Genomic DNA, 19263 nt, shown 5'->3' on the forward strand with positions numbered 1-19263 from the left:
GGGGAATCTCAGGAGGATGAGACATACGTTTTCAAAAACAAGATTATGACAAGTTAATGATTGTTTCTGACCTTTTTCTATCTGTTGTTTTTCTTTTCCAGACAGTCACAGAGCCGGACCTGAAAAGTAACCGCGTATTAGATGAACTGGTAAAAAGCTTGAATTTTGCACGGTATGGTTTCTTTTGTGACTAATCCCTAACTGCTTTTGCCTTTTATATGTGTCCGCCCCTTTACTCTGTGCACTTTTCGGGGTTGGGGAATGCAGGGCTGCATATTTGGGGGTAAAAGAAGGGATGCAACAACAGTCATTAATCACATATGGACAATCTAATCATAATAGGATTTTCTTCCTTTACCTAACAGAAAGTCTCCTGTTATGAAAAACAAGAGTCAAAATGTAGATTTGGGCACTTACTTTCGAGTATTTCAGAAATACTTCAGCTTTATCTTTTATTTTCCCTGCCCCAGCATTAGAATCAACCATTTTCCCGAGGAGCCCTGGGTCCTTTTATTGGAGAATGGCATTTAGAAATCAGGATCTGGAGCTGGGTATGCTCATTGTTACTGGGGCGTCATTGCTTCTAAACCCTCTCAGTGGACAGAGCTGGGTAGCATATGCATGTGTATGTGTGCACACATATATGTATAATAGTTTCTGTGTCATATATTAATCCATTAATTCTTAATCCGATTTGCTCAGCATGTATAAAATGATGTGTAACATGAAATGTGTAATTGCTGGTGCTTTATAAAGTGTAGCTTTACTTCTTAACTGTCAAATGTATGATGGTGATAGTCAGTGCTCACCCAGAGGGATTTAAAAAGGCATGTTTTATCAGACAATATCTTGAATTATTTTTAGTTTTAATCATGCAAGCCAAGCAGGAATTTTTGGAGTTTTTATTAGGAATATACTGTGTTTAGTTAATGGTTAGGTGGCCACATACTTAAGTACATGAATTCCAAGCTTGTTGGGACGTTCTTGGAGGTTCATCACATTACTTCTAAAAATGTAAAGAGATTTCTTCCAGTAGAATTGCACATTTTTTCATTGGTTTGCATACTAAAAATGATCAGATTTAGTACTCTGAACTCGCCTAGTAAGGCATTTTAGAAATCACCTGGTTGGTTATTTCCCTAGGGAGAGTCATAAGAAGGTGGTATACTTTCCTAGATTAAGACACTCTGAGATTCTCTGGTGCTCATAATTAAAGTGATTGCTTTTCTTATTTTAAAGTCCTTCACCAGTTAGATATTGAAGTTGGTAAGAAAAGATGGAGACATGTATTTAAAAAGGAATTGATCAGCTGTCTGCTTTTCTCTGAGGCAGCAAAATTGTATCTCATGGCTTATTTTTTCCTCAGCTGGTATTGAAAGCATAACAGCCTCCCTGCTAGGAAAAAGGGACTGTTACGAAGAACTGCATCTGTATGTTGAAGATAAATGATCAGCATCTTTGGGTTCATAGACCCTTTGGTAACTTAAAGGGAGGCCTTGGAATGATTGTGCTCTCTCCTTCTCTCCTCCCTCCCCAAACAAATAGGCTATTTAAATATTCTTTGTAGTGGGTGTGGCGGGGTAGGAAGCATTCTTTGTAGATTTGGGACAGATTTTATCATTTGTTTCTCCCTCTGTTTGCCTTCTTGGAATTGCTTTATGGGGAACATTTCTTGGACATTTGTCATATCTAAAGTGCTGTGGTACTTCATTTGCAAAATTAGTAGGGTTGAAATTCAACGTAATCGGTTTAATTACTTGTTTGAAATGTGGTTTAGATCAGTGAGGGGGGAAGTTTAATTTTATGAGTAAAATGTAAGTCATTTATATTGTTTATTGATTTTATTTCTTCCTGTGCTTCCCATCTGTCATTGCCATTTTATGATATTATGATTTTTAAAAATTTAATATTCTAAACTGAATAACAAAAGAGTATTGGAAATAATTCCAGAGGTCTTCAGGCACGAGGCTGACACGCAGATCTTACATTTTCTTCTAACTTTTGCCCTTTATTTTCAGGAAACAAGTGTTTTGTTTTCTTTTTTCCCTTGACTCTTTTTTTTTTTTTTTTTTTTTGCGGTACGCGGGCCTCTCACTGCTGTGGCCTCTCCCGCCACAGAGCAACAGGCTCCGGACGCGCAGGCCCAGCGGCCACGGCCCACGGGTGCAGCCGCTCCGCGGCATGTGGGATCCTCCCGGACCGGGGCACGAACCCGCGTCCCCTGCATCGGCAGGCGGACTCTCAACCACTGTGCCACCAGGGAAGCCCCCCTTGACTCATTTTTATTTAAAATAATGTTCTTAAGAAACTGTTGTATTGGACAAAATTTATTTAGAATATTGTTGTCCAAGTGGAACATCATTCTTTTTTTATTTTAAATGAATTTATTTATTTATTTTTGGCTGTGTTGGGTCTTCGTTGCTGTGTGCGGGCTTTCTCTACTTGCAGTGAGCAGGGGCTACTCTTCGTACAGTGCGCGGGCTTCTTACCATGGTGGCTTCTCTTGTTGCAGAGCATGGGCTCTAGGCGTGCAGTGCGGGCTCTAGAGCACAGTCTCGGTAGTTGTGGCGCATGGGCTTAGTTGCTCTGTGGCATCTTCCCGGACCAGGGCTCAAACCCATGTCCCTGCTTTGGCAGGCGGATTCTTGACCACTGCGCCACCAAGGAAGTCCCTGGAATATCATTCTTGACCTAAGCAAGAAAATGTTGTTTCTGTATTTTTGCATAGCAGCCAGTCTACATGTATATTATATGTTTTTACAAATTGAGAGTACAGAGCGTTATTTATTGCTTTGCATGTATATTATATTTTTTTAGAAATTGAGAGTATAGAGCATTATTTATTGCTTTGGTTTATCCACCATCAAGGTATGAATTTTTCTCCAGGTACTTTTTCCAAGTTTAAAAATTTAAACAGGGACATCCCTGGTGGCACAGTGGTTAAGAATCCGCCTGCCAGTGCAGGGGACATGGGTTCGAGCCCTGGTCCAGGAAGATCCCACATGCCGCAGGCAGCTAAGTCTGTGTGCCACAACTACTGAGCCTGTGCTCTAGAGCCCGCGAGCCACAACTGCTGAGCCCACGTGCCACAACTACTGAAGCCCGTGTGCCTGGAGTCCGTGTTCCACAACAGGAGGAGCCACTGAAATGAGAAGCCCGTGCACCACAACGAAGAGTAGCCCCCTCTCGCCGCAACTAGAGAAAGCTTGCGTGCAGCAATGAAGACCCAATGCAGCCAATAAATGAATGAATGAATAAATAAATAAATAAATTTAAACAGATGATAATGGATAATTCCCTTAGCATCTCACAAGAGTATGTAGAGTATAATTTCACCTTTCCTTATGGTATAGTTTAAAGCATACTGGGTTTGGGTTCAGGCAGAATTAGGTTCCAGTCTTGACCCTACTAGTTTTGATATGAGTGTGATGAAGATATTAATCCTTTTTGGCTTCTATTCCACATCTGAACAACGGGAATAATATTGTTGACACTTTGAGGAATTGTAAGGATTAGAAATGAAGAGATATATTAAAAGATATATAGCATAGTACTGTATCTGGAACAAAGGAACCTAAGAAAAGATTCCTATCATTACTACCTATATATTTTATCTATTTATATTGTGGTGCCCTGTTATACATATGTGCGTGCCCTAAGGAGCTAATGAGACCTTGTGCTTTGGTGGGCCTCTGCCTGTTTGACCAAATGGTCCTAGACTGCCGTTTGCATGTTCCAGATTAGAAGAGATACTTTCAGGGACATTTACTAGTTGCCAAAGTCCATGGACTTGATTGCATGGATTTTATGACTGCCCATGTCTACCCAGAGGCCTGTTTTCTCTTTTGATTCTTAGCCACATTCTGAAGAGGTAAAGTTATTGTATAGTTAACAAATGGGGAAGATTTTCCTGTATTTTATTGTCACAGTTATTCTGAAAGTCCATAATTCATCCAATTTGAATGTCTGTGAGGAATGCTGTTAGGCGTTATAATGCCAACTCACTTTAATATACAGGAGTGATGGAAAGTGAAGGAAAAATTAGCAATTCAGACTGAGTATCAGTTTTGGAATTAATATTTTCACACAGCTCATTTTTAAGGTATGTGAATTGCCGTAAACAGTCTCATGGTTTTAAATACCAGTTGTACGTTCATGGCTTCCAGATTTATATATCAGCTAGATCTCTCTCCAGGACATCATCGTCACATATCCAACTGCTTATCTCACACCTCTGCTTGGACCCCTTAAAACCAGAACTAAACTGATTCCCTCTGCTGCCCCCCAGGCCCCACTCCCAATCTGCTGCTCCCACAGTCTCGCTCATCTCAGTAAATGGCAGCTCCCGCCTCTCTCCCTCAAGGCCAAAAAACCTTGGGGTCATCCTTGACCCCACTCTTTCACACTTAGTCTGTCATTCCATCAGTAAGTCCCATTGGTTCTATCTCTGCTCTCCTTCCAGAATCTGACAACTTTCCCTCACTATGCCAATCCTGTTCAAGCCAGCATCAGCCCAGATACGGTGATTACTTCTTAGTGGCCTTACCTCTGGTTTTGTCCCCTTACAGTCCTTCTGAGGGCAGCAAGCAAACCGATCCTTGAAAATAAAAAGTAGGTCATACTGCATGTCGCTCAGATGTGGTTTCCTATCTCATTTGGAGCAGAACCCCAAGTCGTCTCAATGGCAGTCCTCTGGGCCCTTCAGAGTAGGCTCCCTGACTTCCTTGCCTGCTTCTCTCCCCCAGGTCAATTAGCTCCAGTCACACTGGCCTTCTCCCTGTTTCTCAAGCATGTTAATCACACTCTGACCTTAGAGACTCTGCTTACTGTTATTTCTAAGTGAAAGTGTTTCCCTAGATGTCCACACAGTTTAATCCTCTACTTTCTTGGGCTGTGTTTTTCATAGGCATCTTCTCAGTGAAGTCTTCTGTGACCATCCTGTAAAGAGTATCAAGCTTATCCTCTCCGAATTCATGGCTTCATCGGCTTCCTTTTTTTCATAGTAATTTTCACATATGTTGTGGGTGTCTATTCTCTCTTCCCTTACTATAGTGTAAACTTCATGAGGACAGAAACTATTTTGTTCTCTATTATATTTCCACTGCTGAGATTAGCAGGCACCTGAAGAAGTTAATGAATTTTAATTTTAGCATGGGGCATAATTTTATTATTGCAGTGGTGCAACTGTCTGCCACGTTCTTTATTGGCATGTGTTGAAGTAAGAGATCAAATTGGAAGACTAAAATTCGTCTCAATTGTGAATAAAAGCAAAAAGGAGTTATCTCTAGGGTAGACACTTAGCTGAAAAGGTATACTTGTGTAGCAGCATGGAAGTGATTTATCAGTGATAGTTTTATCAATTAGTTGGAGAGTGTGTCTTTTACTTTGTCATAACGAGATGAAAGCTTTTCTCAGAACCTTCTTTGCACCAAATCCACATCCTAGAAGAAAAAGAGACTTAATGATTGTGGTTCTCTACTTTTACTTTATTTCTCTTTCCTCGCAAAGATGAAGATCTTGAATTTTTTTTTTAACCTTTCTCCCACTGTAGCTTTTATTTATTCACTTTCAAACTTTTTATTGTGGAAAAGTTCAAATATATATAAAAATAGAGAACATGGTGTAATGACCCTCAGGTACACATCACCTTCCTTAAACATTTATCAGCTTATGGACGTTTTTGATCTTCTACACATCTACGCACCCTCTCTCAACCCTGATTATTCATTTAAAAATATTTAATAGTAACGTTGAAAATAGTAGATATGCCTATTAGTCTAAGGACATATTTAAAACGATCAAAGCATTCAGATTATGACTGGCAATTAAATATGATATAAAGCAGGATATCTTGTTGTAAATAGAGTTTTTGTGGATTTTTGTAAAACTGTAAAGCAGAATAAGATATTTACTGCTTTTTTCTTTTTGTATTATTTCCTGCCCAGTGAAGTAACTAACCCCGAGGTGGTATGAGTGTTAATAGAGTAGTTTTATTGACTTCAGGCCAACAGAGAAAGGGAAATTCAGTAAAAAAAATATGTTGTTGTGGTAAGCATTTCGTCTTTTTCTGAATCTTTTGAATTCAAATGATAGTATATGGATTATTTTTTCCCTGTTTCCATATTGATAGACATTTGGGCTGTTTCTGGTTTTTGTCTATTATGAATACTACTGCTGTGAACATTCTGGTACATATCTTTTGGCATGTATTTCTTTTGGCATATATCTAGAAGTGTAGTTGCTCGGTCAGAGACTAGGCATTCATTTATTTGCTGGTATCTTTAAAGCTAGTTTCCAAATGGTTAAAACAATTACATTTCTACCGTGAAGTATGAGAGTTCCAGTTGCTCCATAGCCTCACCAACAGTTGCTATTCCTGGTCTTTCTAGTTGTAGCCTTTCTCATTAGTGTATCAGTGAGATTTTAAAAAATTATTGTTACTGTTTTTATTTTTACTATTTCTTGATTTTTTAAAACTGTGGTAAAATTTACATATAATGAAATACATACAGTAAGTTTGAATTTTGATCATCGAATTTTGATAATCATACATCTGTGTCATTACCATCATAGTCAAGATATGGAACATTTCCATACCATGACTTCTTTATTCTGCTTCTAGTCAGTCCCACCCCCATAGATAGAACCCCCCCATGGGTTTCTATCATCATAGATTGTTCTTAAACTTCATGTAAGTGGAATCATATAGTATACGTTTATTCTTTTCTTTTGCTTCACATAATATTTCTGTTATTTGCCTATGTTATTGCTTGTGTCAGTATTTTCTTTTTTACTGCTGAATAGTATCCATTGTATGAATACGCACAATGTGCTTATCTATACCTCTATTGATGAATTTGAATTGTTTCCAGTTTATGGCTAGTATTGTAAAAGCTCCTGTGAACATTTGTGTGCAGGCTTTGTGTAGGCATCTATTTTCATTCTTTGGGTATATATCCAGGAATGGAATTGCAGGCTTATAGGGCAGATGTATATTGAACTTTATAAGGAATTGGCAAACAGTTTTCCAGTTGGATTGGACCACAGTGAATTTCAGTTGCTCCACATCGTGGTTAATATTTGGTACTGTTAGTCCTTTTATTTGTAAGCATTCTATTGGGTGTGAAATGGTAACTCATGGTGGTTTAATTTACATTTCCTGATGACTAGTGTACCTTTTCATGTGCTTATTGACTCTTCTTTTTATCTTTGGTGAAGTGTCCTGGTTTCTTAGCCAATTTTAAAAAATTGCATTGTTTGTCTTTTTCTTATTGATTAGCGGTTCTTTATGTATTTTGGTCAAATATATTTTCCTTCCTGTCTGTAGCTTGCCTTTTCATTTTCTAAGGGTGTCGTTTGATGAACAGACATTTTAATTTTGAAGTCCAGTCTATTGTCTCTCTCTTTTTCTTTCTTTCTCTCTCTCTCTTTCTGTGTCTCTTTCTCTTTTTTATAAAATGATTATAACTTTTTTTTAATTCTGCCTAAGAAATCTTTGCCTACCTCAGGTCATAAAGATTTTTTCATATGTTTTCTTAGAATTGTGGTTTTAGCTTTTATAGGTAGGCCTATGAACCTATTCAAGTTAATTTTTAGGTATGATGGAGGTAAGTGTCAGGATTCATTTTTTTCTCAGCAGATATTCATTTGCTCCAGCCCCATTTGTTAAAAAGACTCACTGTATTACCACATCAGTTTTCTTTTGGTTAGTGTTTGCATGGTACATCTTTTCCCACCGTTTTTCCCCAATCTTCCTGGATCTTTATATTTAAAGTGTTTTCTTTTAAACAGTATATAGTTGCATCTTATTTTTTAATCCAGTCTGATAAGCTTTGTGTTTTAACTGGAGTCTGTATCCATTACATTTAATCGATTACTTGCTCTCTGTTTTCTCTTTGTCCATTTGTTCTTTTTAAAAAAATTATTCCTTTCCTGTCCTTTTTTGACTATTTTTATTATTTTATCTCAAGTTTTGGCATTATACTTCTTAGTGTTGCTCTTTTTAGTTTTTACTGAACAAATTACAAAATACATCCTTAACGTATTATAGTACTAACCATAAATTAGTACTTTTATCATGTCCTGAACAATGCAAGAATTTTATAATATTTTTGCATTATCTTAATGTCTCTTTTTTGCTATGTTAGAGTTATTTTACTTCCATGTATGTTATGAATTCCACAAGCCATTGCTAGTGCTTTTCAAAAGTCAATACTCTTGAATTTAACTACATATTTACCTCTTCTCGAGCCTTGCTGACATTTTTTTGTGCTTACATCTACGATTATTTTCCTTAAGCTGAAGAACAGTTCTTGTAGTAATTCTTGTCTCTTGGTGAGGAATTCTCTTAGCATTTGTTTGCTTAAGAATGTATTTTGCTTTCATTTTGGAAGAATATTTTCAATGGGAATAGAATTCATCTGTGTTTTTTCTCCTGTACTTTTTGAAAACTAAATTTTAAAATAAATTTATTTATTTATTTATTTTTGGCTGCATTGGGTCTTTGTTGCTGCACGCGGACTTTCTCTAGTTATGGCGAGTGGGGGCTACTCTTTGTTGTGGTGCGCGGGCTTCTCATTGCAGTGGCTTCTCTGGTTGAGGAGCACAGGCTCTAGGCGCACAGGCTTCAGTAGCTGTGGCATGTGGGGTCAGTAGTTGTGGCTTGAGGGCTCTAGAGCGCAGGCTCAGTAGTTGTGGCGCACGGGCTTAGTTGCTCCGCGGCATGTAAGACCTACCCCGACCAGAGTTCGAACCCGTGTCCCCTGCATTGGCAGGCAGATTCTTAACCACTGTGCCACCAGGGAAGCCCTCCTGTACTTTTAAGATGTCATTCTGTTATCTTCTTGCTTCCATAGGTTTTGTTGACAAGTCAATGATATTTCTTACTGTTATTTCCTTAGAGCCATGGTTCTTAACTGAGACTGATTTTGCTTTCTCTTTACCTCTTCCCCCAGGGAACATTTGGTGATACCTGTTTATGTTTTGGTTGTCCCAACCTGGGGCAGGGGTGTTATGCTATTGATATTCCTACAAGGCACAGAACAGTCTCTTACAGCAAAAAATTATTTGACTCACAGTGTCAATAGTGCCAAGGTTGGGGAACTGTGCCTTAGGGGTAGTTTACAAGGTTGTTTGGTTGTTTACAAGATTTCTCTGGTTGTTTACAAGATTTTCTCTTTATTCTTTCATTTTTCAGCAGTTTGATTATCATGTGCCTAGGTTTCATTTTCTTTGTTTTATCCTTTTTTGGGATGGGTTTTAATTCCCTCTTACAGCATAGAATTTTTAAAATTCATTTGTCTATTATTTTCTTCTTTTTTCTTTATTCATCATGTCTCAATCATAGTTCTTTTGAAGTTCTTCTAATGCCACTCGGATCACCTGGATCTGCTTCTAATGACTATTTTATCTCTTGATTAGTAGCTAATTTCTCTGCATGTCTAGTAATTTTTAAATGTTTGTTGAATGTGGATGTAATGTTATAGAGGCTGTGAATTACCTTCCTTTGAAAAATGTTGAATTTTGTTCTGACTTGCAGTTAAATTACTAGCTCTTCACTTTCATTCTGTCAAGGTTTGGATTAGTTTTTTGTTAGATTTGGTCTATTTCACTTTTGTTTCTATTTCTAGAGTGTGGTCCTTCCCTGGCCTTTGTAGGGTTTCAGCTGAACGTCTAGGGTCTTTACCAAAATCTCTCAGCTTTGGCTGGGCTCAAACTCTAACAGCTTTCCAGCATTGACCTTTAGAATCTCAGCTTCCCGGCATCTGCTTCCTGCCGGGCCTCCTATGGCTTCGTCTTATGCTTCTCCAGCCCTGGAGATGATCGGGAATTGATGAGCATTTCTCAGCAGACTTTTAGGGTATTCTGTGGCTCCTCCCTGCCCAGCACCCTGTCCCTCCAGTCCTAGTGATCTTTGCCCAGAGCTCTAATCTCTGTTCCTTCCACCGTGTTGACTATAGTGCATGCTTACAGACATTTTTATATCTTCTGTTTAGATTTAAAATTATTTATGGCTGGAGAGTAAGTCTCATATGAGCTATTCTTTGTGACCAGAATCTGAAGTCCTCCCATTATCTTTTATAGACAGATGAACTGCTTTTAAAATCAGATTTATTGCTTTGTAGTTTAGTCTAGAAGAAACACTGGTTTTGTTGTCATTGTAGAGTAAGTTCTGTATTTCGTAGAAACAAGTGTTGAGAGCACAGCTTATGTCAGTTAGGTTATTATGTATACAGAAGTTGAGGTCTTAATTAACTGTTATGTTTTCTTTGCTTCAAGGAATCATCTGTTGCAGTTTGCCCTAGAGTCACCACGCATCTCTTCTGCTTCCTCCTCTTCAAAGAACCTTGCTGCCAAAGTGCACACTTCTGTAGCCTTCAGACGTTCATTAAAGCAAGAAAGCAGGCTAATGGAGAACTTCTTGATTAGAGAAGCTGGTGGTTCTGTGTCAGAGTTGCTGATAAAAGAGAATGAAAGCAAATTCAGCCCTCAAAAAGAGCTGAGCTCTTCTACAAAGACCAGAGGGACACCTTCCGTAGAAAAGTCAGCTCCGGGTTTCTCAGAGGCTAGTGTTCCTGAGACACCCTCTACATCGGCCTTGAAAGAAGTTACTAAAGGTAGGAAATTATTTTCACATGTTTGTTTTCTTACTTAAGAGAAATCTTCTCATCCCACATGACATAATATATAAGCAGCATTTTTGAGGGGGAAGGAATGGGAAAGGGCAGACCCACTTTCATCTTGTAACAGCCTCAGAGATGGATGTAGGCAGTGCTTCCAGATGTGTTCTCTTTCTGCCTCATAGAATAGGAATTCAGGCTGATGGCTGGAAAAGTGAAGCTGTTTTAATTAGTTCTTACTTCACGTATGACGTACCTTTCTGCTTTTCAGCTTTTCATTCCCCCCTCATCCTTTATATCAGTTCCAGTTTAACCTTAAAGAGCTCATTTTATCTTAAGATATCAGCACTTGAACACTTCCAAGCTGTTCTGAGTGGCATTTATAGCCTTAGACAGTTTGACCACTCCCTTAGCTGTTTGACCTTATTTCTCACGTCTCCCTCTCAAAATCCTTCTGCCATAGCCAAGCTGATCTCCCCACTATTCCTTGAAAACACTCGGGCATCGGAAAAGTGCAATGTGCAGGCCAGATTTGGCTTGTCACCCGTTTTTGTAAACAAGGCTTCACTGGAACACAGCCATGTCCATTTGTTTACCTGTTGTCTGTGGCTGCTTTCATGCTACCTGCCATGGTTCATTGGCTGTGACAGAGACCATCTGGCCCCCAAAGCCTAAAATCTTTACTACCTGCCCCTTTGCTAAAAATGTCTGCCAACCCTGTTCCACCTTTCCAGACTCTATCCAGGTCTAACCATTCTTTGGTTATGTTACATAGTATTGATTTGTCACATTACTAAAGTACTACAGCACTTGTTTTCTGGACTGTTTTGTGTATAGTTGGCTTAACTTTTTGATGACTAGGTCAGCTTGTTTATTCTCTTGTTTCCATGTCTTCTTGCCAGTGGAGTTCAGAGCACCCTTTAGGTAGAAACTCTGTCTTAGATATTTTTGGTACGCCCATACCACACACAGTGCAGGGCTGTTAGTGGTTACTAAACTTAGGTTGAAATTAGTTTATTTGTACTCAAGTGTTTAAATTTCATATGGCTATGTGAATTTTTTACTTACATTTCCTAGGATATCTTATCTTTTTCAATTTTTTTTTATTAATTGCCACTTCTTATTATATGTTTTTAAGTGATAACATTTTCCCTGTAGCAGAACCTTTTTTCCAAGCGAAATCTTGCAGTGAACCATAGCATACAAAGTGGATAAAATTGGCCTTGCCCCATTAGAGTGGATTTGGAGGGTCTGGGGATTGTGCTCTCCACGTGAGCTCCCCCTGCATCCCTGCCTGTTAGCCATGGTGGCCTCTAGGCCCTGAGATACCTCCACAGGTCCCTTAACTCCATCAAACAGTTTCAGAATGATTGTGTTCCACTTTTTAACGCTACACTTGTATAGGCATACCTCAAAGAAATTGCGGGTTTGGTTCCAAACCACTGCAGTAAAGCAAATATCACAATAAAGTGAGTCATGAATTTTTTTGTTTCCCAGTGCATATAAAAGTTATATTTACACTATACTGTAGTCTGTTAAGTGTGCCATAGCATTATGTCTACAAAAACAATATACACACCTTGATTAAAAAATGGTTTATTGGGGCTTCCCTGATGGCGCAGTGGTTGGGAGTCCGCCTGCTGATGCAGGGGATGCGGGTTCGTGCCCCGGTCCGGGAAGATCCTACATGCCGCGGAGCGGCTGGACCCGTGGGCCATGGCTGCTGGGCCTGCGCATCCGGAGCCTGTGCTCCGCAACAGGAGAGGCCACAACAGTGAGAGGCCTGCGTACCGCAAAAAAAAAAAAAAAGTTTATTGCTTAAAAATGCTGACAGTCTCAATTAATCGTCAACAAAGGAAACAGGAATATAAAATGGAGAAAAGACAGTGTCTTCAGCAAGTGGTGTTGGGAAAGCTAGACAGCCACATGTAAGTCAATGAAGTTAGAACACACCCTCACACCATACACAAAAATAAATTCAAAATGGCTTAAAGATTTAAATATAAGACATGACACCATGAAACTTTTAGAAGAGAACACAGGCAAAACATTCTCTGACATAAATCATACCAGTGTTTTCTTAGGTTAGTCTCCCAAGGCAATAGAAATAAAAGCAAAAATAGGGGAATTTCCTGGCAGTCCAATTGTTAGGACACAGAGCTTCATTGCTGAGGGCCTGGGTTCAATCCCTGGTCGGGGAGCTAAGATCCCACAAGCTGCCTGGTGCAGCCCAAAATAAAATAAAATGAAAGCAAAAATAAACAAATGGGGCCTAATCAAACCTAAAAGCTTTGTACAGCAAAGGAAACCATAAACAAAGCAAAAAGACAACCTATGGAATGGGAGAAAATTTTTGCAAATGATGTGACTGACAAGGGCTTAATTTCAAAGTATACGAACAGCTCATGCAGCTCAATAATGAAAAAACAAAACCCAATCAAAAAATGGACAGAAGACCTAAACAGACATTTCTCCAAAGAAGACATACAGATGGCCAACAGGCACATGAAAAGATGCTCAACATTGCTAATTAGTAGTGAAATGCAAATCAAAACTACAATGAGGTACCACCTCACACTGGTCAGATGGCCATCAAAAAGGCTACAAATAACAAATGCTGGAGAGGGTGTGGAGAAGAGGGAACACTGCTACATTGTTGGTAGAAATGTAAATTGCAGTGCAGCCACTAAGGAAAACAGTATGGAGGTTCCTTTAATAACTCAAAATAGGGTTACCATATGATCCAACAATCCCACTCCTGGGCATATATCCAGACAAAACTATAATTCGAAAAGATACATGCACCCCTATGTTCATAGCAGCACTATTTACAATAGCCAAGACATTGAAACAGCCTAAATGTTCATTGATAGATGAATGGATAAAGAAGATGTGGTGCATATATACAATGGAATATTACTCCGCAATAAAAAAGAATGAAAGAATACCATTTGCAGCAACAGGTGTAGACCTAGAGATTATCATACTAAGCAAAGCAAGTCAGAAAGAGAAAGACAAATACCATATGATATCACTTATATATGAAATCTAAAATACGACACGAACATATCTACGAAACAGAAACTGACTCACAGACTTAGAAAATAAACTTATGTTTACCAAGGGGGAAGGGAGTGGGAGGGGGATAAATTAGGAGTGTGGGATTAGCAGATACAAGCTGCTGTATATAAAATAGGTAAACGACAAGGTCCTACTATATAGCACGGGGAACTATATTCAATATCCTGTAATAAACCATAATGAAGAATATGAAAAAGAATAGATATATGTATTTATATATATGTATAAGTGAATCACTTTGTTGTACACAAGAAACTAACACAACATTGTGAATCAACTCTACTTCAGTTAAAAAAAAAATGCTGGGACTTCCCTGGTGGTCCAGTGGTTAGGACTCTGTGCTCTCACTGCCGAGGGTCCAGGTTCAATCCCTGGTCAGGGAACTAAGATCCCACATGCCCCTAGCTGTACATACCCTCACCTCACCTTCCTCCTGTGGCACGTATATCTTACTCAGGTGGTTAAGATTGCTTCGGTGCTAAAGATGAATGGGTCCTAAGACAGGAAAACTTAATATTAGTTTTATAGCTTCGTCACGCCTTGTTAGAAAAGAGTTAACTAAAGCATTTTCTAAAAAACAGATTTCCAAACTTCTTCGCAATCTCTTCCTCTAGGCCCAGGATTCTAATTATGTGACTTTCCACAAGGTAGCCCTTACCCAGTAAGCAGTCTATTCTACTCCTGCTGCCCTGAGGTGTCCTTTTTCTCTTCTGCTTTTCCAAGTGCATGTTAAGGTTGGATTCCTTTTTTTATCTTAGTTGCTGAAAGGTGCTGGGTTATATTATTTTTGCTCTTTCCACAAATAATAAAATCTTTCTCTTTTTGAAAAATACAGTGGATTGTCCTGTTTGTGGAGTTCATATTCCAGAAAATCACATTAACAAGCACTTAGACAGCTGTTTATCACGTGAAGAGAAGAAAGAAAGCCTCAGAAGGTAAGAAAGTTAAGCATAACCGTTGAGCTACTTTAGCTTGTTGCCTCCTGTGGTTTATAAAATTTGAGCCAACTCCACTGGCTCTCGTCCATTCTCTCTCCTTGTTCTTTCCTCAACTCCCACCTTGCCAGATGTAATTAACTTTATTATATGCTAATAAAATTTGACTTAACAAGAAACTAGTGATTTAGAATTCAGTTGTTTTTAAACTTGTTTTCTTCTCTTAGAATTTTAGAACTACCATAAAGCCCTTGGCCCAAGAAAGCAAGGTTAGACTCTGAATATAGAACACATCAAATCTGTTTTTGGTTCTTAGGAAGCTCAGAAGTTTAAATTTGTAAAATCTAGCTTTTTCAAAAATTCTGAATAGTTAATTACTATATACATATGACATACTATATACACATGACAGTAAAAGGTACAAAAGGCACCTGAAAGTAACACAACATTGTAAATCAACTGTACTCCAGTAAAAATTAAAAAGAAAAAAGGTACAAAATGGTATGTTTTTTTGCCTTTTTTTGTTTTTTTAGAAAATATGGAATCACTTATTCATTCAACAAATACTTATTAAGCACATAACCATGTGCCAGGCATTCTACAAAGCACTGGTGAATCAATGGTGAATGAAAGTCAAATTATCTGCTCTTAACACCCTTTTGTTCTGGAAGGATGCAACCAGTAGGCTTGCATTTTGAAGGCAGTGGTTTTCTCTGTTACTGCATCTATAGAAGCTTGCAGTTGTATAGTTTGTCTGTGGGGCAGACTCAAAAGGGTGTGTTTGAAATAGAGAGATAGAGAGAGAGAGAGAGAGAGAGAGAGAGAGAGAGAGAGTGTGTCCCAGCCAGCTACCCAGATGAGATAACTAAGTTGTCAACCCAGTATCTGCACCTAAACTCACACTATTCTGCCTCGCCTTATACATCAAAATCACAATAGTTTATTAAACTAGGCCACTGTTGTTATTACACATGTAAGTTGTAAGTTAGGAATCAAATTGTAGTCAAAGTTAATCTGTAGGGTGTTAAAGAATCAGTGATAATGAAGATAATAAGGAAGCAGAAGCTGCAAATTACATGAGTCTGGTGATAAAGGGAAGAGGACAGATGAGATGGTAGTTTGGGGAAGGATTAAGGAGCAAGATCAGGGAACATTTTATTTTTTAAAATAGCAAAATTATATAAGCCTTTAGCCTCCTGCTATCTCCAGGGAGAGAGCAGGTGATATAAAGAACAAGAGATCAAAAGTCCAGTAATGAAGTTATCCTTGACATGCAGAAGGAACCCTTCCTCTGAAACAGGATGGAAGAGGGAGAGAATAGGTGATAATTCCGAGATCTGGAAAGGAGAGGGCGGAAATTGAAGAAATTAATCGTATCCGGGAGGTGGGAATGAACAGAATGATTGGCTCTTACGTTTGGTCTGTTTGGAAGAACTTGGAAGAGTGCCAGAAACCGTGCTGCTAAGACAGGACTATTTTATTGTTCTTTTGTGAGTAAAGCTAAAATGGTGTCACTAGATTTTATGAGTAAGTCTGGAGTGAATGCAGGTTCCGAGGGACGAACTCTGGCTGTTATAATTTACAAAAGTTAACATATAAAGCACAGTGATGCTTTATTAGTTTACAGCAGGGGGCACCAGTTGCCAGTTCTTACTGTCGTGTTCTTAGCTTGATAGTTAACTTCTTTCCCCGAGCAGGACCTTTTCTTCAAGCGAAAACGCACAGTGAACCATAACATATAAAACAGAGAAAATTGGCCCTGTTCCATTAAAGTGGAGGTGGAGGGCTTGGGGACTGTGCTCCTCTCTCTGAACTCCCTCTGCGTCCCTGCCTCGTATCCACAGTGGCCTTCAGGCCCCAAGATCCCTCCACAGGTCCCTGCGACAGATGCCTGTGCGGTCCTGCGTGCCCAGTACTCACTCCTAGTGGGTACGTTTGTTGACGAGAATAAAATTTAGATTTTTAGGTTGCCTAGTTAGTCGAGATTTGGAATAAAGCTGGATCATCACGAGGATTATTTCTCATAAGCCGTGAGAATCTAATGACCTGCCTTTCTCCTTAGAAATGTTTTTTCCTGAAGAGTGAGTTGGGAATATGGAAGCTGGGCATTTTCTCCTTGAAGAGTAAGGAATCAGCACTGATAATCTTGCTTGGACTGCTCTTTCTCTAGATGCATCCATTGTATTTCTTCTAACACACTTAGCTCTGTCAGTTTATCCAAAGACGTACTCCTCTGTGTGTAATTAAGTTCAAATTCCAGTAGTGGTTCCAAACAGGCTCTGTGGAATACTATAATCCTGCCGATTACTCTGTAGCGCAATTTAGAAGCACTGCATTCACTCCCTCTTTCTCTCTCTCTTAGGGAAAGAGTCACTGTGTAAGTTAGTGTATTGAAGGCTCTGAGAATTCCTTCGTCAAACATAATTGTTGGATTTTGTTTAATCCAGTAATTCCTAAATTTATTTGACCTTAAAACCTTTTTGTCCTTATAACTCATCTTGCAAAGCTAGTGTTTGTGAAGATAAACTTAGGGAGACATTGAACCACCTTTCTCTTTAGTTACATCCTCGTCCTGGGGTCTGGTCACATAAAAGAATCTCTGACATTTAAAAAATGTTCTCCACAGCACCCCAACAGGCCACTTCTTTAATTTGGATACAGCCCTTAACCCATTCCGTGTAGATTCATATCAGAGTTGATTCAAAGGATACTCTTCCTTTTGAGGTCCTCAGATTCTTAGGACCCTTAAATGCATTACTGTTTCACCAAATCATGGAAGAAAGGTAAAGTAGCATTTTCATGTTTTGGGAAACATTTATCAGGCTTCGTATTTTAAAATTCATGACAGAAATGGTTGATTTCTGCTGGTGCTTTTCATTGTAAATGCCAGTGAACAGTAGAGTTTTCCATTAGAAATTCACAGTCGTAAGTTTTATCATCTATCCTAATAAAATTAAAAAAATGTTTTAGGTACAGACTTACTGACTTCCCTCACAGTGTTCTTGTATAAACTCCTACAAAAGGTTTTTCAGCTCTTGCTACCTTCTGTGATTTTATTTAGCCATAATCTTATCAGTGTTGTAGAGTCCAATAGGCTGTCTGTCATTATAAGAAGAGTAATTTTCGGAAAAATGTAATCTGTTGAGGGTTTACAGGTCTTTCTGCAGTTATATAGTTATTTCTGGCTTTTAGACCATATTGATAGAGCATAAAAGAAATAACCTAGCCAGGGAATGGTACTGTTGGGTAATAGAGAAATGTTTGGTTGTTTTCAGTCTGTATTCAACTGTATTCTCTCCCTCTCAGTGTGGCCTCTGGACCATTTGCATTAGATTTCCACGTGAAACCTTGTTAATAGAGATTTTCAGTTTCCACTTAAAGAGCTGAGTCAGAATTGGTGGGTGGTGTAGCCATGCGACTGAGAACTGCATTTTAAATAAGCTCTCCAGGTGGTTCTGAGATGCACTCAAGTTTGAGCAGCATGGCCTTGTGCCAGCTAGTTATATGCAAGTCTTTTGTAAAATCTTGTTTTTCTGGATAAACCTATTACTTTCAAGTTCCTATTAATTCTTACCTGAAGTTTTGATATTTCATCTAAAAATGATTGCAGTTGTAGTGACTACCTTGAATACATGTTTATTAAGCACCTTATTGCTATAGTGTTGAGCCAGGTGATGTACTTAGAGAACCAGGTATAATCAGATTAAATAGATTAAAATTCACTCTGGGTTCCTGTTTAAATAATCGTCTCAAGTCATTGATACCCTTAGGTAGCTTGACTTCTACATATTCTATTTAAAGAAATAATGTTTCTTAATTGGTGTTTAGAGGGAGTATAAGTCATTCGATAGAGCTTTGTCATATTTAAAATTGTAGCTTAGTGCTTATCATTGTATTCGTTATGTAAATACAGTGAAGAGCCAGGTGGGGATTTTGCCAGTACACTTCTTAATGCCTTATATATTTGTTAATATAATTAATTGAAGTTGGAGAAAAAAAAAACAGTGCTGTGTTTCTTGCTGTTGTTTTCAGTTGTGTTCTTTTGAAGATGATCCCATAAATACTACCTACCCATCAACTGTCTGAATTCTTTTTCCATTGGTGTAATGAGTTGGGTAAAGCTAACCATCCCAACAAGTCTTCTTTTATTTCATCTAGTGCTTTTGCAAAATGATTGCCTTGGGCCTAAGTGGGCATGTTTGGCTATGCGTCAGACATTTTTTTAAAGAAGATATATATGATGATATTCTTAAATCCATAGCCTGACCCGCGATAGCATTTGTACTCTAATCATCTGAGATAGCTGGTTTTATAGAGATTTGTGTGGAAACCATGGGCAGATTTTAGGAAAAGCATGCTTTAAAGAGGTAGTGAATAAGTTCACGTAAGTGTGACCCTAATTTCTCATAGCATTTAGTCCACAAGCCTTCTGTATGAGTCCCAGGTCTGCATCTTTAGGCCAGGCCTCTCTCTGAGACCTAAACTAACTTTGTCTAAGTTTTGGCTGCCACCTAGACCCCTCTATCGGAATGTCCCACTGCCACTTTAGATGCATCACTGTCAGAAAAAGACTGTCAACTTTATTTGTAAATTTAATCCTTCTTCTCTTTCCTTTTTTGTCTTAATGG

At 38.6% G+C, this 19263-nt stretch overlaps 1 protein-coding gene and 1 non-coding gene across 7 annotated transcripts in view; both read left to right on the forward strand.

Annotated features, from left to right (window-relative positions):
- RAD18 (RAD18 E3 ubiquitin protein ligase) overlaps window positions 1-19263 on the forward strand; it is a 116591-nt gene that overhangs the window by 32479 nt on the left and 64849 nt on the right. For all 6 annotated transcript variants that reach the window (XM_049716081.1, XM_004274791.3, XM_033437226.2 and 3 more), the window contains 3 exons: window positions 102-172; window positions 10279-10616; window positions 14536-14635. In XM_049716081.1, coding sequence (XP_049572038.1) covers window positions 102-172; window positions 10279-10616; window positions 14536-14635 — 509 coding nt within the window. The remainder of the gene's footprint in view (window positions 1-101; window positions 173-10278; window positions 10617-14535; window positions 14636-19263) is intronic.
- Window positions 14011-14083, forward strand: TRNAE-CUC (transfer RNA glutamic acid (anticodon CUC)). The gene has a single exon. It is a non-coding gene; the product is annotated as a tRNA-Glu (tRNA).

This window comes from Orcinus orca, chromosome 10 (assembly GCF_937001465.1).
Source record: "Orcinus orca chromosome 10, mOrcOrc1.1, whole genome shotgun sequence".
Taxonomy (NCBI): domain Eukaryota; kingdom Metazoa; phylum Chordata; class Mammalia; order Artiodactyla; family Delphinidae; genus Orcinus; species Orcinus orca.